We start from the raw sequence: 22,536 nt of genomic DNA on the forward strand, positions 1-22,536 counted from the left end.
GGCTGCGGCAGCCACATTTCCCGCCGCAGCTAATTGTATCCACACATCTGCAGTGCAATTTCGTTTGCCGAGTTATAAGGGGGAGGGAAAAAAATCTACCTGTGCAGGTGTTAAGATCCATTGAATTTGTTCTAGATATTATCTAGGACATGCATTCATCTCTCCTCTTACATCTTCTAGAATTACGGAATTGTCACCAGCTGTCATTATCTTAGTCATGATATTTCAATATGGATTTGGGGGGGGGGGGGGTGGGGGTGGATGAGAGTAAAGGTCAAAGTTGAAACTGTCACCTTCCAAATCAGCTTTTAGGGAGTGTTCATTATTCAAAGAGATGGATGAAGCCTGTCTGTTCATTGGTTGAGATGTTCTCGCATTTCTTTCACCGCAATGTTTCAGCCTCGCTTAAATTGAGTTGACAATGATGTGTTTGTTCTGACATGTTGTTGCCGTGGCGATTCACTCCATAATGACTCCATCCTCCATGACGGCCAGAGGAAGTTCAGTGACACCCTAATTGATTCCTGATTGAGATTTATGCACAGGATAACTTCCTTTTCATCACAGTTCAATCCTGTAAAGTTGCGCATAGTGCGAGAAGTAATCACAAAAGGATAGGGATATTATATTTCCATTGAACTGGAGAACCATACTACATGGCGAGCAAAGTGTAGTGAGAGTGTTGATGATCCTTACAAGCAGGTCAAATCGAAAATTTACGCTTAACTTTTTGTTATAACTGTATATTTCCTGCTGACAAGCAAACAGTGTTTGTGTCAGTGTTTGTGTATTCGACCCCAAAAAAGCCCCTCATATTTCAAAATAAGGACTAGTTTTATGTATGGTCTGCCTTAATGCAAGATTGATGATATGTTCACATGCGGAGAAATGCAACATTAGATATTTTACTTGGGTATATTGAGAACACCAAGGAAGCCTTGTCTACAAATACGATTTCAGGCAACTACTTGCCGAGCGGTGGATATCATGCCGAGCCTAAGCCATTCGTTACCAGCTTTTGGCGGGAAATGTCACGGCGGACATTCCCGTGCGATAAAGAAAAAGCTGTGACGTATTCACACAAATTGTGTTACGGCAATCGAGTGGATAAATCGCTTCAACAGCTGTTGAGGTTCATTAGCGATGCCCGTAAGCTCTTTAATTGATTCCGAATTGGACGGTGTGCTTCGCGAGAGGGCGCTGTTCTATTTGATTGGATGGAGGTGAAGGGAGCAGGGATGGGAAAAGAGGCATGTGACTACTACTGTTGAAAGAGGAGATTGGTAGGCAGTGATGCAGATTAAAGTCATATGCTCAGGAACGAATGCATGTTCAATGTGTAGGGATCTAAGGGAAGGCAAGAGACATGATGTTAACACAAGCATTTTTTTTGGGGGGGGGGGAGTCAGGACATCTTTTGATGTATGCAGTATTGCTTCGATTTGCACACACCATATTGCAGTAAGGCTTCAAAGATGCAAGTTGACAATATTGTAAGCTTTCAAGTTTGTCATGACGATTAATGTTTTTCTAGTGTCTGCTTGGAAAAATAGCCGATGCACTAACCAGATATATATGTTTTGTCAGACTCTTTACCTTTACCCTTTCTTGATATTCAACTCACATACCCTTATGGTGGAAGGGATGGTAACTGGTGTGAAAATAGGTGGCACTGCTGCTTCAAATACAATATCTGCACTACCTCTTTTTCTTTAAGCGACGAGACCTCCTTCTTTTTAAAGTTTCTGTTTGTTTATGTCACCGCTGCTGTCCTTCGGTGACTGAAAGTCACATGTTTGCTTGTTCGAGGGCTGTTCCTATCTTTACCTTCACGCCTTTCCCGTGCATGCACAACGGAGTTTGTGTTTCTGGCTCCCTGGGTCTGACATTGACAGATCAGTGCAGACTATTATTACATGGCAAAGCTAGCGACACCTCAGCCTTAATGAATACTGGTCCCCATCCTTGGCAGTGTTTTGATATATTGCTCCAGCATCAGCAGCAGAAGTACAAGCTCCCGTAACCGTGACGATGAAGAGAGAGATGGACGGGGGGGGGGGGGGGGGGGGGGGGGGGGAGGAGGGATGTGAGAGGACTTGAGAGGGACAGACAAAAATTTATTAATGAACAAGGAAAGAAATAAACATTAACTGATGTTAACATCCTGCTTTTGTTTTTTTGTCATTTTCTGACTTGTGTGTGTGTTCAGTGCTGTACGTCATTAAAGGGAGGGGAGAAAATAGAAAAAAAAAATGGTAAAAATTAATGATGGAAAAACAAATGGTGCCAGACTAGGGATGGGAAACCGAGGAAAGTGCTGCAAGACAGTAGCAGCTGCAGAGCCCCACCCCACCCTTCCCCCCATGCAGGTGCCTCAGTGTAAATACCGACACCCAAACACGTCTTCCGTCCCCATAGTCAGTGGAATCCTCCTCCGCTGGCTTGCCTTCAGCCCTGCCGGTGGCTGCGCCAGGCCGGGGGTAGGTGTTGAGAAACAATCCCGGACCAGCTGACGATGATGTTTTCAATTAGACCCTAGTTTTGGAGGAAATGGAAGATGGGTGAGGGTAAGGATAAAAACGAGGAGGAGGGAGATGGGGGTTGGGTTGCCATCAAGGACCCTGGCTCCTCTAGGCACTGCAGAATCCTTCCACGAAAAACATCCTAACAAGCCGATCACATCCGTTAATACAAATTTCAGTATTTTTGCCCTGAGAATGAAGGGTGTGAGAAACAATTACAAGGTTTTGAAGAATCGAGGGGGGCATCTGCAGCAAGAATGTTGTTCGCAATGTCAACAACGGAAATTGATGGGGATGGAATAGTCTCATAAGAGATGTCGCACAGGAAATTGATGAGACTTGGGTAACTGAAACATACGATGTCTCTCTTAATCATCCCCACGCGTGTCACATGACACCTTGACATTCCAAAGATGTTTTCGTGACGAGGCAGGTGGATTCCTCAGGGGTCGTTGACAGCTCCTCGAAAAAAAATCAATCATGTGAAAGTTTTTGGTGAGATGATGACAAGAAGCAAATCAGGCAGCATTTGACGTCTTGCTCACAATTATCCACCATGAATGAGATGAACTGCATCTTTGTAAGATGTGTGTAGCCTCTCTCACATGAGAACATAAGTCTGTGTTCTATGTTGTTTCAGTATTTATTACATTAACTACCAAAGATAGTAAAAAGTGGTGATATGGCTTCTCCATCCCTCTTATTTTTCAATGCTTTACAGAATCGTCCAGTTGCTCTGAAATCCAGAACTTTACATCATGATGCTATGATTCATGATTGTGCCCAGAACATAGAGATCAACATACTCTATTTTTATTAAGTCGTCTTTGATTCAAGCTGAAGGAAATCCTTCCATCTCGAGATGGGCACACAAGAGTGTGTGGTGTGAGGTGGATCATGAGAAGGGCGTGGCTGGGGCGCGCCCATGTGCCCCCGACGGATTTTGAAAAGATTGACTCCGGTGTTTTTGCAGTTGCTGGGGGTTTTCTTCTCCTGCTTCATGTCTCTAAAAAAAAAAAGATGAAGGGGAGAGATTTAGGGTGCCAGGATGTGTTTGTTATCTTCGTGTTTTTGTCGTCTTTGCAGACGAGTGAGGAGGGAGATTCTCTGACGATGGCTCTCCCGGTGATGAAAGAAAACCAATTTTTGGTGTTTTCCTCTCTGCCCTTTCCCTCTTTTCTTAGAAACACATCACAAAATTCCCATGCGTGCAAGTGGAATACCGTATCCATCATCTTATGTGCAAGAAGAAAGTACAGTATTATGTCTGATGGTTTTTTTTTTTTGTTGGCCATATAGGCATATATGATGCAAATTGACATGCTCATTTGAAAGTAATCTTTGAGCAGAACATGGACGTTTTTAGTGGGTTTTTTGTGATGGAGACAAAATGTGATGGATCACAGTATAATGATCTCCAGTATAATGATCTCCAGTGATGGGCTTTGTTGTGGTGTGTCCTCTGTTTATCTCCTGCCCCCTACCCCCCCCCCCCCCAATCCAAAAGGATTGGATGAACTGCCATCATTGTCTGTTCCTGGCCAGAATTGCTCTCTAGCACATCATCACCTTACTGTTACTTCTGAAAGCTTCTGAAAGGGAGGCTAGTTGTTTTTTTGAAGTTTCATAATCCCTTTTTGGACGGTATGAAATGAGGCTGGAAGGAGCCATCTGCTGGCCAATGTTCACCAGCAGACTAGCACATGTGTGATTTTGTATGCTGAATTATATACTGTATACGCCGAATATTTTTCGAGGTTTGGTTTTATTTTTGTGAATTTCGCGAGTCAGGTGCTGTTTGCTAAATTAAAGACACGCGAAAATATTGACTCTGATTCCGATGTGAATGTGACATACGCATTTACACTTCTCCGTTCAGTACAGGACTCCACGATTGCGAATTTAACCACTCGCGAAATCGTTGGAAATTCCCGATTCACGAAAATTTAGACTCGCGAAATATATGGTGTATACAGTACTGTACATACAAATTTCCCAACCTCATCAAGGTGAATGTCGGCCGTTTTTAATGACTATGATATCAAGAATGAAACTGATATTTCTACCTTCACAGTTTGCGAAAGCTCTTTCTATTTCTGTGACCTGTTGACACTAATGAATATGTCTGTTTTATCTCTGCTTGATTTCACGCTGCAGGTTTCGGCTTTGTTATATTCGACAATGAGAAGACCGTCGACAATGTCTGTGAGGAGCACTTTCACGAACTCGATGGAAAACTGGTAATATTTCTGACCTTTGACCCTAACCCCCTCCCCTTTGATATCCCCCTGAACCCTCCACCCCTTCTTCACACCCATGCAAACATGCCCTGCATTCATTTGATCAAACATACTAACTCATCAAACATAATTGATCCTAAATCATGGAAGCCCAGTTTTTTTGCTAGTCCCTCCAGATATACACAAGATTTTATCCATTGACGGGAAAATTGGCTGCTTTAAAAAAAAAAAAGAAAGCTCCTATTAATATCCCAATATCGACAAAACTCCCTCCCTACTCAGCATTGAGAAGGGACTTATGCAAGCCACCTGTCTTCTTTGGTTAGTGAAAGAATGCCATAAACGCAGATGTGTAGAAAGACAATCGACTGGCAATAGTGGCTATTTTTGTGTCCGTAATCGTAGTAATGACATTATGAAGTGTAGTGATGATGATGATGATGATAATAATAATGATAATAGTAATGATAAAATAGATAGTGTTTATTACTGTAATGCAGTTTCATGAGTGAAGTTTTAAATTTGATAAGAATATAGATTAAAATGTAGCAGGTATCACGATAGGGGGAAAAAAGCTATACCATCCATTTTGGTCAGAATTTATGTCCGGTGCCTCATCCCGATTAGAGTTCAAAGCACTTGCACAAATTTCCGATAGTGCTTTTGCATCGCGCAGTAATAAGTCATCTAGATGCAGCTGAGTGGCCTTCCCACAATGGTACGCATAATTTTTGCCCCATGGAGTTTGGTCAATCCAGTGTTGTGAATTCTAAAGAGTTTGGCTGTTGGAATACACATTGACCGAGAAAGCTGACGAAGCGTGTAAGTTATGAATGCAAAATGAAGTGCGGCTCTTGTTTCCTGATGTGCCACGGTAAAAATAGATCCCTTTTTGTTTTTTTGCAATATGTCATCCTCTTTGCGTGGCTTTTTTTGTGGTCCAAAAGCAATGCCAGCCAAAATTGTCGATGAGGTTGATGTCCTCAGCTAATCCTCATGACAAGTTTGCAAGTTTATCTTCAATTTTTTTTTTGGGATAATTATTTTCCCCAGTGAGCTCACGGCCTGATTATTGTAGCCATGAAATGATTTTGGATGCTAACAGATATTTACGTGGTCATCTTTGGCAATTACATTTTTCTTGCAGTTGTCCACCCTACCCCAATCCTGGAAGAGATTCGATAATTTCATCATCTCCATATTTTGGCTATTTTACAGGGGACATCTGCCCCTAATGGGACAAATTGTTTCTGAAATGTGCAGCAGCATATATTCCAGAGAAGATGTGATGTTATGAATTCTGAATTACTTCCTAAACCAAAGGATGATGCTATACAGTGAAGATGATGATGATGATGATGATGATGATGATGATGATGATGATGATGATGATGATGATGATGATGATGATGATGATGATGGTGATCATCATCATCATCATCATCATTATCATTATTAACATTATTTTCATCATTATTATGATCACAATGACAATTATAGGGTAAGAATATTAATTGGCATTATAACAATGATTGTCAAAATAAAGAAGATGATTATGATGATATATGAGTGATAAATCCACTTTTAAGATTTCCAATATGAGATTTTTCATCCACGTAACCAACAGAGGTAACATATGGAGGTTACCTCTCTCTTTGTTACAAGCTACCAAAACTGTCCCAATCTACTCCATGGCTGGCTTACACTGTGGAGAGAGGGAGAGACCCCATACAAAGGGCATATAAATCGATGTATAGAGCTGCATTAAATGCTATCGCATGAGAGCGATGCACAAGTCGACACAACGACACAAATCAGTGCTGTCTCCTCATAAGGCACAATGCTTTACAACCTCCCCCCTGATGGGACCTCAGTTGATTTGATGGGAAGGGAACCTGGGGAAAGACGTGCTGTAATATTGTTATTATCGTCATCAGCGTGGACCCTCTTTTGCCTCCAGAGGGCAGCACACGGGTAGTGATGATAATATTTCACCATGTGCGTGGGCTTTCATTGCCTTTGCCATATCTCAGTTTCATTCAGAATGTAAGAAGTTCACAGCCTCATATCATGAGAGAACGATTGTGATAAAATCTGCTAGCCAAAAAAAAAGAAGAAAATAAGCATTTCCTCCTGCTATGTGTTTGTTTGTTTGTTTGTTTGTTTGTTTGTTTGTTCGTTTGAACTCATGTCATTATCTCATCCAATTTCTTAAGCTTTTACATGACACATATGTATGCATTCATTGTATTCTACTGCGTCTTTAGGTCAACCATCATCTCATAGTCAGCATTTTTTGTCACTTTTCTACTGCTGATGTATGTGCATATGCTCTTTATACTGTACTCAAATGATGCACTCTTCAACTAAACATTTTGAGCCCTGGCTATCTTGCAGGGTAATACATCACTGAAAACTGCATCGAACCTTGACTCATTTTTGGCAGAAGTAGGCCTACAATTGTAAATGATACTTTCACAGTACTTTGAAACAAGTGAAGCACATTTGATGATAATATATACTTGCTAATGTCTAGAAAATCTTTTTTTTTTGGTTGCAAAAATGTATCTTGATTTGCAAATACATGCAAACACAAATGATATGACAGTAAATAATAGTATAATGTATACAGGTTTGTGATAAATCAGAGGCCACCTCTGACAAAAATGTTAACAAATGGAAATATTGTGATAAAAATAGTATGACAGTATCTGCATATTTCTGGTTAATCAAAGTGCCAGACATATTAATCCCAGGTTAATCATTGAAGAAGGGGTAGGGCAGTGTCATTTGTGTGTTTTTATTTCATGCTACCTCTTGTCCTTGCATGAATATTAAAGGGTGTGTACAATTCTGGTCGAGGTGAAGATTTAGCTTTTAACATTTTGTGAGATATTCAGAAACCACTCTATGAGATGTCAAAGAGCATGCAGTTCTAAGGGGTATCAAAAGTTTATTCGATGAAAATCGGTTTTGAAATGGCTGAGATATCCAAAAACAAGGTGAAACAAAGAGATACTAATAAAGTTGGGGCATGTCGCCTTTTATTATTATCACTTTTTTAGGTATCTCAGCCATTTGAAAACCAATTTTCATCAAATAAACGTTGAACCCTTCTTAAAATTACATGCTCTTTGATATTTCATAAGAGGCTTTTCATTATCTCACTTAGGAATGTTCAAAACATGAACCCCTACCTCAACCACTACTGTACAGTCCCTTTAATCCTCATTTATCGCAGATTTCCCGAACAGAGAGCCTTCGTTTCCATCCGAAGATGGTTTTGCATCATATCATCTCATTTGTCTATCATCTGTGCCATGCCTTTCTGTTCCACATTTGGTCTTCTTGATATCCCTCTAATCCCAGAATTTTTAGCTGGCTATTCTTTTTCCCTTTTAACAGAAAACATACCCATTGAGTAATTTGCATTAGCTCTATTTGTCTTCCGTCTGCGCCATCAATCAAATCACTGCATTTGTTGGGTCAGGTGCATGGCGTATTCCGAACAGGAAGAATGTTTGATTTAGCAACAACTATGTACCTTCTTTGTTTTTCCTTTAAAATCACATGCAACTAGAATAGCCCGCTCCCATCTCATATGCTTCATATTGATGGATAGCAACTAGCATCCCCCCCCCCCACCCCCTGCAGCTTCAAATGTCAGATAGATCTCTCACAATGATTGTTATAGATATGCAGAGGAAAGGCTGGAAACATACATGTAAATCCATTTTATCCACACATACCCAGCATCCAGAAACCCATCGAAGCAAAGTGTTGTTTTTTTTTTTTAATCTTCTGTAGTTTTCTAGAATATGTATTTTACTTCATTCCATCAGACAATCAGTAATACTGTTTACAATAGGCACCTTGGAATAAATGTGTGAAAACTTACTTCCCAAGATGTATAGATGATGGATAAAATGTAGAGAGAAGTGAATTGCAAAAAGTTACTTGAGGATTACACAAATTCTGCTTTATGAATCTGATTTTATCACTACGAATAAAGTGTTCTTTGTATCACATAAAGCTGTATAATTATAATAGTTCCAATGAATCTCTTCTGTTCATAACCTAGAGGATGGTTATTTGCTGAGGAGAGCTACCTGGGGGCTTTAACCCCATTGAGACATTCTAAGAAGTTCCTATAGTATTAGGTGGATTTTCTTCTCTCAATTATTGACTCGTTATCTTTATTTCACACAGTTCTCATGTTAGATATTTCCATCAGAGAAGAAGAGTTTTGATTTAAGACTTATCACTTATCAACTGACCACTAATCAGAGGGTAACTACCGAGTATTCCTCTACCAAATTCATTAGATTTTCATTAGAAGTTTTCATGTTTGTGTTTACATTGTAAGATCTACCTCTTTGGCATATTTCTTCAGGGTTTGACAACTATTTGCCCCCTCCCCCCCCCCCCCCAAGAAAAAAGAACAAAAGAAATCAAACAAACTAAACCAGCTGTCACACCTATAATTGTATAATGATCTAAAGTAGTAATATATGATATCATTTCTCTGTATCTTTGCTCCCTCTCTTTCTCATCTCTCTTCTTTTTCCTTTCCTTCTCTCTTCTCTCTCTCTCTCTTCTCTATCTCTTACTTTTCTCTCTCTCTCTCTCTCTATCTCTTACTTTTCTCTCTCTCTCTCTTCTCTTTCTCTTACTTTTCTCTCTCTCTCTCTCTTCTCTATCTCTTACTTTTCTCTCTCTCTCTCTTCTCTTTCTCTTACTTTTCTCTCTCTCTCTTCTCTTTCTCTTACTTTTCTCTCTCTCTCTCTCTTCTCTCACACATATTTTTCTCTCTCTCTGTGTTTTCCACTCTCTGTCCTCCCGTCGTTTCATCTGCCCAGGTGGAAGTAAAGAAGGCGCAACCGAAAGAAGTCATGATGCCTCAGAATGCGGCCAAAAACAGGGCGGCCATGATGCGCAACCTCTACAGCATCTATGGTAAGAGGGCGCCCTATTTTTTTTTTCTTCCAGAGTAGGCCAGTAGAGGGTAGCAGTAGCTGTAGAATCGGTGCAGTTGGCACTAGCGCACTAGTGCATTCTACCAACACCTTATGAAAGTGGCTATCTGACGTGTTCTGTGCTCTTTTTTTTTTTTTAATGTGTGAAAAATTTATATATATTTATATATATACATATACACTTTTCATATAACCTGTGGTGTATTTAACATGGATGTTGTTGGACAACAGAGGGCGGTAGTAGCAGTAGTGGGTGTGTGAAGCGCACATTGGTGTAGCACTTTCAATCTCTCGTTTGTTGAGACTTCCTGATGTGACATGGCACCAGCTACCACGAGAAAGGACGTAAGTTGATACCTATGCCGTGCAGACGCAGCCAGGAGTGGATTGCTTAGAAACAGAAGGTTGCTTGTAACAGTATGGGGAAAAATGAGAATGCATTAATTTTTATATTACCTAGGACAAGGAAGACTAATTCTTACTGGTGACAAATTTTCTGGCGTGATTGATAGTCATGCAGTGTGTCAGTCATTCAGCCATTACTCAAAATTCAATACTTCTTTAATAAGTGAGCAAAAGTTATGATGTATTAATTTTGACGTAGCTGTTTGAAAGACATTCTCTATTCTTGAGAGGGCTGGGGTAAGATGTGATTAATTGCAAGGAATATTTTATTTGTGAAGGGTTATTACACAGTTCAATGTTAGTAAAATGACGTTGAAGTTACAAGGAATATTATTATGAGAATTATATTTGGAGCTTTGAGGATGTCTATGTATTTAGATGATACATTTGCAAAATTGCATATAGGAATTTCTTATTGAATATTTTGAAATTCCTCCCCCTCAAAAACAGAAAAAAATACCCTGCAGTCCACAATCACCAAAAAGCACACACAGATATGTATAGATGGGACTGCATTCAAAATGAACCTGCAGTGCACTTCAGCATTGTTGCAGAAAACTTTTCTTCTTCTAGATGATAAAATGTGTTTCCGCAAGGCAATGTAAAAGTAAAAACGCCTGGCAGAAGATATTTCACATCATAAATGACAGTCAAGATTTAATCAGTCCGCAAATTATTGCAAGTAGAGGGATTTCATGATACTTAGTCAGCCAATCGCAGAAAATTTACCAATACACTTTACTGTTATTCCTTACCCTGTTGGTTTTTGATATCACAATGGAAAATCATACGTTCACAAGTTCATCTGCATCATATTCAGAATATGGTTTGATTTAATTATGATGAAACCTTTATGGGAGAATATAAAGTATTTGTGCTAAGAGCCCAAAGAACAATTAAGCTTTTATGTTGTGGAGAAAAGCAATCAAATGCTATTTTCTTGGGATTAGAGGCCCATCAAGACTGAAAGAATTTTACTCTGTATATGAATAAATTTATGTTCTCTGCCTATAATAACAAAGCCAGGTTTTGATCTCTTCTAAATTCCTGAATTTGTAAGATTGTAGATTAACACCCTGAAAATAAGATGATCAGAATTTGATAATGTCTTGTTTACTGATTCAGAGTACTAGTAAGAAGCTGAAAAATGTTACAACATGTTGATGCCATTTTGTGATGGCAAATTTAATGATTTTCATCTTTTTCATAGTTGTGCATGATAGAAATACACATACACATAGAATTTCATGTTTTGTGGGGGGGGGGGGAGAGTGAAATATCTAAATATATTTATACACATTTATATGTATTGAAGCAGTTTAAAAAATTTTTAACAGTCAGTGACATATATGATTCAGTGCGGATACCATAGCACTGGTTAGTTTTGTTCTGCAAGAGAGTGATAATGTAGCTGAATATTTGTGAGAGGATACTGGAATCGATTTTAGCGTGGTGTGTTCTTCAGGGAAAACAAGATGTAATATTTTAGTGTTAACGTTGTCTATTGTCCATCTGCCCAATTTGCTGTTTCTGTAAGGTTAAGGTCAGTTTTAAATGTTTTACATTAACTCGTGTGGAACATACAACTGATGGAGGAAGATTGGAATGGTAAATCTTTGAAGTAGGTTGTGTACGAGGTATGTAAGAAATTAAGACATGTATGTCAGTGGATAAGTTTAGAAAAGTTTGAAGATTGTTGATATGTAATTTTTGACAGCAGAATAGTTTTTGTTGTATGTTTATATAAAGCTTTCAGGTGTGTGTGTTCAGAGCTACCACAAATACTTGTCGTAAGACTTAGTGGCTAAACAAATTGTGAGCAATGAGCATTGTGAAGCTCCAGTGGGGATGGTTGTTATTGTATGTGGTAAGGCGTATCGTATGGGAACAATGCGCAAGATGTAGATATACATTTCATTGCCTGAACGCAAGGATCACGCAAATCAGAAAATTTGATTATGACTCGAGGGTGCTGTTGACAGTATTGTAATGCCTGCTTGAAGGAAACATACATTTAGTGATATTTTGTGAGAGTTGCATTTCCAGTTCCTGTCACAGTCAAAGCCGTGTTTTTCCCCCCCGTGGTGTTGTGTTATCTCATTAACACGTAGCTAGCGAACAGTAGTAACAACTCATCCGTATTCCATCGCCTTCATTTATTCAATTGCATCGCCTCTCTTTCTCAAAACAACAATGGTAGCCGTAGACCAAGAGAGTAGCAGTAGATTAGATTATCAAGGAATGTGGTGAGTGTTTTTCATCTGATTTGTGCCATTCTACAGTCAAGTCGAAATAATTCAGATCCTCCAAAAACATAAAAACGAACAAAGACTTCGGAGAAGAGGGACAAGAGAGATCGCATAGCTGCAAAAGGCAAAACAAGTTCTGCATTAGCGCAGGAAAAAGGGCAGGTCGCCTGCGCCTGCGATGTGGTAATTTGATCAATCTTGCAAGGTAATCTAATTGATACCCATGAATTTGATGGAGGGTAATTTATGTACCCACTTTGGTCTTTGGGAATTTTAGTTCGCATTAATTCTCCAACAGCTCAAGGAGAGGAGTGTCGATTGAACAGAGGACTTTTTTTTTCTTCTCTTTTTTTTTCTCCTTTTAATGAATTACAAATTATAACTGTGACCCGTTGCCATGCCAACAAACATGTCAACTGAGATACCTATCATTGTATTTGTGTAAACCCTGGTAGGATTGTAACCACTAATGATAATGCAGCTTTTTACTCAAGGATGATTGGAAGGCACGCCATCATGAAATTTGTCTAAACTCACTAGAACTTTCATTTTCATCAAACTTTTTTAAAAACTCTAAATAGATTCTAGGGAAGTACAGCCTTTGAGCTTGGCTCATAAATTTCTGAAAATCAAGCATTAGAACCACTTGGTAAAGACAACATCAAGGTTGTAGGATTGTGCATTTAATGATACATGTAAATTTGTCCCAGTCTGTTAATTAATGCCACTCTTTTTGTGAAGTGTAATTGAATTAATGATAAACTGTAACAGTGATGATTAAAATTTGGCTAAGGTATCTTAGTTCTGCTTCTGCTACTGTTTCTACTTCTATTACTGTTACTACCCTATTTCTAAGTTTTTGTGGGGAAAAAAAAATCAGATGAATAATCATAGTAAATAAGATTGACCAATATGACCCAGTTTCAAATGGAAAAAGAAAAATCAGCCAATTTATGTTCCTTGAGAACACCATGTCCAACCTTTTCACCAGCCAATTAAAAAAAGGAAAAGAAAGAAAGATCAGATCCAGTATGCCATATGATATATATCTATATATATATATCACTCACCTCCACTGTACATATAGACCCGAACAGCACTGAAGCCAGTTTACTGGAGTTGAGAATATTGCAGGCCCAACATCAAACAAACAACACCAACTCGCCCACGATCTGCTCCCTCCCTACGGGCCTCGCCTCCTCCGTGCCGCTAATCATGGACCCCGTGGGCAGTGTCAAAGGCAAGTGGAAATCCGGGCGACGCCCAGCTCGCCAACCTCAGTCAAAACTTCTTGTTCGGTTTTTTCTTTCATAATTATCTCTCTTTTCTCTTAATTTATTTTTTCTCTTTCTCTCCTCATATATTTTTTTGATAAAAATACATATAAACCTAATCATTAGAATAAAAACCTATAACCTGGTATAATTTTCCTTGTTTAAAAGAAGACCAGCTGTCCTTTATTTTATTAAAAGCAGGGATTTGTTTAAATGAAACGCATTGCATTGATATTTGCTTTAAGTTGCCTTCCATGTCTTTTTAATGTCTCTTTATTTTTATATTTTTATTTCCACGTGAAATTAAAGTTACACACACTCTCTCTCTGTCTCTATATTTTAAAGGGAAAGGTTGAAGGAAGTTGTGCGTGATATGATTTTACTCTTTTTTTCACTTTGTCAAGTCAAATGAAACATTCACTCACACATTCTTACGATGGCACATTTCAGTGAAACGGAAGTTTATAGCTAGACATGTATGCTTTCCTAGTAAGTCCTAGAACACCTTGATATTATTTCAGCTTGTGGACGTGTGAATTCTATTTTGATTTCTAGCTAAAGTTGGATGTTACTTTCCAGACATTGTATGCATTCTGTGTCATTATTTTGCAAGCATGATCTTTGTGGAGCTTTATGTGTCTGTGTGAATTTGTTTCAGGGGGACAACAGTGTCTCTCGTTAATGTACTCCGAGATGCTGCTGATTTTGCTGGCTGCTCTGTGGATCAGCTAACCTTTCCATGACCAATGGTCAGATTTTTTTTTTTTTTTTTTTTGCTGATCCACAAAAGCTATTGATGGTTATGTTGGTGGCGGTTTTGGTGTGTGGGCAATTCTTTTTTTTTTTAAAGAGAAAAAATTGATAGCTGGCATATTCCAAGCTGTGCTCACCTCCTATAAAGCTGCTGGAGGAATTGAATGGCTTTTTATGACACACAAAATTATCAAAATAATGCACAAAAATTAACCCAAACTGCTTTTATAGACCACACAAAAACATAAGATGACAAGTGTCAGATTATTTGTCTTATATATATTGCTGTCTTATTGAAAGGATGGACAATTAAAGAGTCTGCTGCCCTTTTTGTTTAAATTCTCTGGTCATAAAAGAACTTCCGTTTTGGAAAAAGATAAGAGGGACTTTTAAAGGGATGGTATAGTTTTGGTTGTGATTGGGCTTCAAGTTTCCATCTTATTTGTGAGATGATTAGAAACCACCTGATATGAAATCTGAAAGAGCAGGCAATTCTAAGAGGAATTCAAAGTTTACTTGATGGAAATTGGCTTTGGAATGGCTAAGATCCATCCAAAAACAAATGGTCCTAGTAAAATATGGGACCCACCTTTAATAAGAATTGCTTTTTGTACTTTGTTTTTAGATATCTCAGCCATTTCAAAACCGATTTTCATCAAGTAAACTTTGAATTCCTCTTAGAATTCTATTTATTTTCATATGTCATAAGTACTTTCTAATTATCTCACAAAATTAGTTTAATACAGACCTGAAGTCCCATCTCGGCCAAGAACTATACCATCCCTTTAATCACAAAATGGAGGAGTTATCTCTTCATAATCCATAAACGAGGATTCTAGCTCAACCGAGTAGTGGTGGGATTAAATATCAGGCCTGAAATTAGTCTGCTTTTTTTTTGTGGAGAATTAGGCCACTGGGATTTGGAGGTCCTTCTGCTTGAATGTTGAGTGGAGTTAAGGAAGAGTCACCCGAGGACGAACCATCTCCCAGAAAGACAAATTGAAGTGTCATGTTCAATTTTCGTCTTCGGGATCTTCCCACACAAAGCCGCTCCCTTTCTCTGAAAAAAAAAAACAAAAAAAACAGACAGATGTGTCACGTAGAAGTTCATTTGTGAATGATTAATGAAATGATAGCAATACAAACATTAGTTACTTGAGCAAATCATCCAATTGTCGGGAAGCGTTGCCGACATCCGTAAATCATCTCAGTCGCAGTTTTAGGGGAGCAGCCGAAGGTAACGTGCCCGTCACATGACCGAGAGTTCATTCCAGAATAACTCATGTTTTTTTCGTTCACTGATCTGCATTCTCCATTTTCCCCCCTGGGAGGAGCCATATTTGCATGAACCTAAGCAAGACTTACAAATAATTACGCCGTTTAAATCGCCCAGCGCCATCCGATCTCCCATTGCCATTCCACACACTAAAGTATATGTTTCAGGTTTGTTGCATAGTACGGAAAAATCAGAGAACAATCCCCCAGGTTTGCAAGTATGTACATGTAGCTGAATACAGGCATTGAATGTAATACTTCGATTCTGTTATTCCTGTTTTGCTTCCATATTTTTTTTTTGCTTAATTTTGTATTTATGTGTCATATTTTCTATTTGTTAATTTGTAATGGCTCACTGCTGGGGGTAAACTCCTTTAATAGAGGAGATGATATTTATTACATTGCTCTTTCATAATAATTCATAGATTTATGACTGAATTCCCAACAGATCTTCATCGTCCTGTAGAGCCCAGAAGAGAATTCTAATTGGGTCAAAGTTCTTTTCTCTTTTTTTTTTTTTGTGAGTTTGCAGGAGCCTGATTTGCTTCTAGAAAGGTTGGTTTCTTAGCAACCATGAGTCTCAATACTAACTGTTAATTTTTTTTCTCTCCTTTTTCCTTCCCCTTCTTTTTTCTCTTTTTCTTTGTTCTCTCACACTCTCTCTCATTCACACTGTTATCTATAAACCTTTCTCTCATTTTGTCCGTCTTTCTTCCTGTTTTTTCATTCCTTTCCTATCCCTCTCTCTCTCTGTCTGTTTTGCTATTCTACTCTCCTTCTATTTCTGTTTTCCCTTCCGCTGTCCCTTTCTGTTTTGTCCATTTTTTTGCTACCATAGCAGGTTATCCAGCGCCAAACTTCTCACTAGGACACTTGGCACGGAGTCCGTACACATACTCACCCTTCCCTCCGTTCTTTTCCGGTAAGTGTTCTGCAGGGCAGAGTTTTTGTTCCTCCCTCCGCCCCTCTCCCATCATACTTGGCCACTCTATAACCTCTCATCCTCCCATCTTTCTATTTCTACCTCATCCTGCTCCACTCCACCCCATTCTGCTCCCACGTACCCACCATTTTAATGTTCCCCACTCCACCCTACCCCATCCCCCTTATTTCACTTTACCCCATGCTTATCTACGTTATCCCACCCTATCCCATTTCACCCCACTCTACCTGACTTTACCCCAGCACATCCTTTGTTACCCCACCATATCCTACTTTACTCCACTTTACCCAACCTATTCCATTTCATCCCACTCTACCTAACGCTACTTAACTTTACCCCACCCAGCTCTACTTTGTCCCACTTTATCCAACTTTATCCCACCCTATCCCACTTTATAACCCCACCCTACCCCACTGTATAACCCCACCCTATCCTACTGTACCCAACTCCATCCCACTTTACCCCATCCTATACCACTTTACTCTGCTTGAAGACCCTACCCGCCTCATCCTACCCCACACTACACTTTCTCCCACTCCATTCCACCCCATCTTCCCCCATTCATCCAGCCCATTTCACACCCCTTCACATCTACTCCACCCATCCCTCATCTCCCATATCCGCCTCCCTCTTTTCACTTCCCAGCCCCGCCCTAACCCCCGTCACCCTTCCTCACCATATCGTGACCCATCCCCCATCCTATTCAATCCCATTTTCCAATTATACCATCCCAACTTTGCTCAATCAAACCCTCCCACATCTACCTATCCCCACTCAAATCTCTTATATTCCACCCTGATCAACTTTTGCCCCAACCTACCATATCCTTTTCTACCCTACCATATCCTTTTCTCCCTTACCTTACCCCCTCCCAATCCCAGTCAACTCTATCTTCTTACACCACTAACCCACCCGACACTCTTAACATCTGGTTTCTTTCTCATTCTGTATCACCACATGATACAGACCATCTCCCTGGCCCAAGTCCTGCCTTGCTTTGTACATTACAGCAAGTAGAAGAAGAAAAAAAAAATCAATATATACATCTTACTAGCATTGATGTAGTGTAGTCCCATGCATATACATTTTTGTGTGTTTGTTTGTTTGTTATTAGCATCTTCCCCTTTATTTCCCTGCATAGCTGGTGACAGTGATATGTGGTTGTATGTGTGTATGGTGAGGTTTTGGGTGTGGGAAAGGAGCTCAGCAAGTCGAAAGTGAGGGATTGACGTCGACCCGAGCAGACGAAAAATACGAGAGTTCCTGATCTGACTCAGATTGGGAAGTCATGCATGAAAGCATGTGCAGTGTAATCATGATGATTGGCCCAACTGAGGGTCACATGGTTACCAGGCGCGTCTTCAAGATTCCTTACATCGTCATCTATGCAGCATTAAAAGATTGCAAAATTTGCTCTCAAAGCAAGCTGTAATTATAGCACATACGCATGCTGCTTTCTTCATATGGAATAACTTTGTTCTGTTGACACAGTCATCAATATATTCACATGTAATACATACAAAATCTGCATAAGAAAAGTACGCAAAATGCAATGCAACGCGTATGTCTGCTGTTTGGAGGGTTGCTGTGATACCACGTACATTGGAAAACTAACAAAACTAAGCAAATTGTATTGGTTTTGTTTTAATTATGACTACTACCTAATGTATAGCATCATTGTTATGTATTCAAAAGTCTCACCAAAAAAACTTCCATCTAATTGCTATCATATGCAGTCTTTCGACAAGACCCTTTTTTTCTTTTTTCAGAAAAAACAGTTTGTGGTGCGTCATTGCGTTACCCATATAAAGTCAGAGATCACAAACACATGAAAACATGCATGTAAAGCCGACTTTTGCAATATCACCTTTACAGTTTTCGTAATTTCATTTCATCTTTTTGATATTTTCTTTGCCATGGGATAGGCCAAATATTTATTGATTTAAAGCTTAGCACCTGGCAAATTCATATCTGTCAAAAAAAAAAAAGAAACTCAGTTTTCTGACATTATATGGCTTTTGTGATGAAGCATTACATATGATCCAGGCTGTCAATTCTTTTCCCCACCTGAACTTTGCACTAGGGATTTTCTGGTTAAAACATAATGTATTTACGAGCATTTATTTCATATTGCTCATTGACGAGTATAACTGGAGGAAACATTGGTAACTTTTCCAAATTTGTGAGGAAAATTTATTGCCACCTCATAGGAGTGATGTTGGAAATGAAAAATCACTATCTTGAAACAAAACAAGACTAGTCACATCAGCCGGCATTTTTTTTTTTTTTTTTTTTTTTTTTTTTAATTGCTAATGCTTAGTATGTCAGGTTTTTTATTTTTGTGAACTGTAGTTTGTACTGAATACAGTGATCAGGGGAAAGGCTTTCATGGTTTTGTTTGAAAAGTGTCTAGATGAAGAAAAAAAAAATAAGAAGGAAATGCCTTGATTAATGGTTGAGTGGATACCAGGTTGATGGCTGTTTTTTAATGAAAAATTAATATGCGTGCTACACATTACAAGAAAATGTGTGAAGGAAGATGTGAAGAATTTTTGAGGCCCCCATGATAATGTCAGCATATTCCTGAAGTATGGGTTTCACACTATAGTCCCACCTACTTACATTCATGTGGGTTGTGGGGAGCATGCTAGGAAACAGGCCACACTGGAACTGTATGTTTGCAGGACTCTGTCACTTGTTTGGAGGAGGTGTTTGAGTGCGACGAATGCCCGCAGTCACACCAGCAGCATGGGGTCATTGCCCCTCAATCTTGAGAGAAAATTGAAGCGCGGTCGCGACGTCATTTGGGGGTGAATACCCTCGTGTATTTACATAGCTCATGTCATTCCACTATGCCAAAGTGGATGATTTAATCGAGGCCACACGCACAGCAATAAATCCGGGCTCAATCACCAAGGTTTGTAATATTATTTCACAGGGAAAGCAAAATCACTTTTCCTGCTACATTGTTATGCTTGGGTTGTTCTGTATTTTAGTCCTCGGGGTACCTACATAAACTCGGCTCCATAATGGCATTTTATATATATGCCTCTTTTGCTAGCCATTGTCTGTAGATCCCTGTACGTGTATTCTTTCATATACCGCCCAGTCACTTTCACCAAACTCATTGAAATACATTCCATTACATATGCCTGGCAAGTAGTCATATTATTTTTTTCTCATCTCGTTTCCCTTGCATTTTGATATATATAACTTGGCTACTATTCCCTCCCAAATATTTACTCCATGGCAGACCTGGAGATGTTCTGTCTTTGTGGATGATATTCTTTAATAAGATTTGAAACAAAGAGAATTTTGCTTTGTATAAAATTATGTTAAGCTGATGACCAAGAAGAATTAAAGAAAAAATTGACCAACTTACATGTGTGGATTTGGGCTGTTTATTTCTGAAAAGTTATATTCTGGTGGCATATCAAAAGATCTTTTTTTTAACAAAGGACATTTGTTCATCTCTACTTTCTCAAACAATTTCAAGACTTCTGAATGAAGATGAAAAACCTAAGTGTGCAAATCAAAAATAAATAACACACACACACACACATGAACTTTTCACAACAACAACAACAAAAGGAGAGAAAGCTACCTTGCAATATGTACGAGTACTAATTTCTGTATTCTAAAATCTCTGCTGCTAGTTCGTGTTACAAAGCCCCCCCCCCCCCCCCCCTTACTTGGAGTGAGTTCATATGACTGCAAGACTGAGGAAATAGTGACCACACAATAGACATTTGTTGGACCTTGGGTCATCCATTTGGTCAGTGAAAGTGGTGATTAGTAGATGATTCATGTGGGAAATGGACATTTGGTTGCTTTCAGAATTTGCTTGATTGAAAATGAAAGTATGGAGCTGTTTCTTTACAGTGCCACACTTTTTGCTTCAAGAGGGGAGATTTTGTTGTACATCAAGAAGGTTAAATCAAAAGATTGTTTGTGACTGTGAGAAGCATGCAAATATTTGGAAGAACGCTGCATCCAGTCCACAAAGCTACATGACATTTCACTGATGGGAATTCAGATTATATGGAATGAGTGTCTAGGTCGTAGTTATACTCAACTTTGACAGTATGCCTAGGTTCTTATTTGTCTGTCGAATTAGAAAAACAAATGCTTACTGGGCAGGGGAAAATGAAAGGCCATGATTCATATTCATCATAAGCATTGTACAAATGTGATCGAGCCTACCAGATAGGCCTTCTGTTACGAGGGTAAAGCAGGAAATACTGCCCTCGTTTGACGCACTTTTCCATTGTCTTACACTCAAGCAAGATTTTCTCATAACCTCTGGCACTATGCTCTAATAAAGGCCCATGGGATTAGCTGATATTATGCAAACACTTCCCTGAAAATAGTGTGCTAATTGCCCCTAACAATTGCAGTTGATTCTAACAAAACGTTTAACAGCTAAGCATATGCATGTGTGCTGGCTTTGTATGTCTTTGTGACACTAACAATCATTTGAGGTATGTAGGTGTGTGACTAACAAGTAGCAATATGCAAAGGTTAGTTGCCATAAATACCTGTACAAATGCACTAATTACATGTCTGATCAACAAAATATGAAATTGTCTAAACCTATATATACCCTTGTGGTCTGGGGATGATTTTGACATTAGTATGCCTGTGTATGAATAAAAAGATGCAGTTCACTTATCATATTTTAATAAAGTCAGAGTGATTGCAACTAAAATTTTTCATTAAATGACTCATAAATATCAATCCTTACTTTATTTTCGAGAAAGGAAATTGATATCAGAGTCCCACGCTGAATTTGAAAGGCTTGCTCAGATTGATTGATCTGTGCAAAGTACCCTCGGAGATGCAGTTTACTTGGAAATTTTGCTCCCCTTGGTAACGAAAATTGTTTGCTCATTCAACTCCCTTCCCAGGGTGATTAAACAGATCACGTACGGATCATTGGGAGTATGGAAATTTGGGATTAAATTGGCTGATTACGATACTCAATCAGTGATTCCTAGGCGCACCGCCTTGAATGTTAATCAAAATAGCCTCCTAGCTCCCTCTGTGACCGGGGTAATTTTCGTTCTCGCGCATGATGTCCATGGCATTCATGTTTGGTCGGTTATGTTCACTTCGTCTTTTTCATTGATAAATCTTGCTTAGAGATTGGGGAGTCAATGACTCGTTAATGAAGCGGATGAGCAGCCATGTTTGTGCCGAGTTCCTTGGGGTAGCCTCTCTGCAGGGTGTTTCATATTCTCATCTTTCAAGATACCTTACTCGTAGCTTCAGAAATCTGCCTGAATCTCTGAAATAATGCTGGGAGTGCTAACTGAACGCTGAGCCCATAATGACTTCTTGTCAGCCTGTATAGGATTTGGACTGCATATTGTCCACTCTGCCGACCCATGCTACTTCTCTCGCACAGTTTTAGGAGGTCTGTGGTCCAGCGGATAAGGCTCAAGATGCATAAATAGGAGGCTCCGAGTTCAAGTCTCATCCTGTGTATCTATTTCTTGACATGATTTTTACCCACAAGATTGCCCCTCCATTGCATCAAAATGGCTTTCTGACAGTGGGTAATCTTAATGGCAAGGCCCATCTATATCAAAATATGTACAAAAGTGACATTATTGCAAGTATTTTTCACCAACTGCACAAGAAGGGTTAACTTAAAATGTATTCATGATCAGTGATTGAAGCTGACTGGTTCACACTGGCAGAAATATCTCTCTTGTTAAAAGCACAAGTAATCTGCTTTTGGGTGGAATCTTCCAATAAGAAAAATAAATGAAAAAGAAGGTAGGAAGTCAAACCTGTGCTATCATCCAATAGTGATCAATGACATCATGTAAAGCCAATTTGGACACAAAACCAGACATTTTGAGACTTTCTTTGTCCCCAAATTGAGGAAAGAAAG

The 22,536-nt window shown here is 39.1% G+C and overlaps 1 protein-coding gene across 3 annotated transcripts in view; it reads left to right on the top strand.

Moving 5' to 3' along the window:
• The window catches only part of LOC139735517 (RNA-binding protein Musashi homolog 2-like), a 141,167-nt gene that overhangs the window by 103,215 nt on the left and 15,416 nt on the right, over positions 1-22,536 (top strand). The window contains exons 3-6 of one of the 3 annotated variants that reach the window (XM_071646272.1): positions 4,680-4,762; positions 9,622-9,718; positions 13,480-13,632; positions 16,533-16,616. In XM_071646272.1, coding sequence (XP_071502373.1) covers positions 4,680-4,762; positions 9,622-9,718; positions 13,480-13,632; positions 16,533-16,616 — 417 coding nt within the window. The remainder of the gene's footprint in view (positions 1-4,679; positions 4,763-9,621; positions 9,719-13,479; positions 13,633-16,532; positions 16,617-22,536) is intronic. The other 2 variants (XM_071646273.1, XM_071646274.1) reach the window with 2 other exon arrangements.

This window comes from Diadema antillarum, unplaced genomic scaffold (genome assembly GCF_040938485.1).
Source record: "Diadema antillarum isolate AM-2024a unplaced genomic scaffold, OU_Dant_1.0 seq00000583_RagTag, whole genome shotgun sequence".
In the NCBI taxonomy this organism is placed as follows: Eukaryota; Metazoa; Echinodermata; class Echinoidea; order Diadematoida; family Diadematidae; genus Diadema; species Diadema antillarum.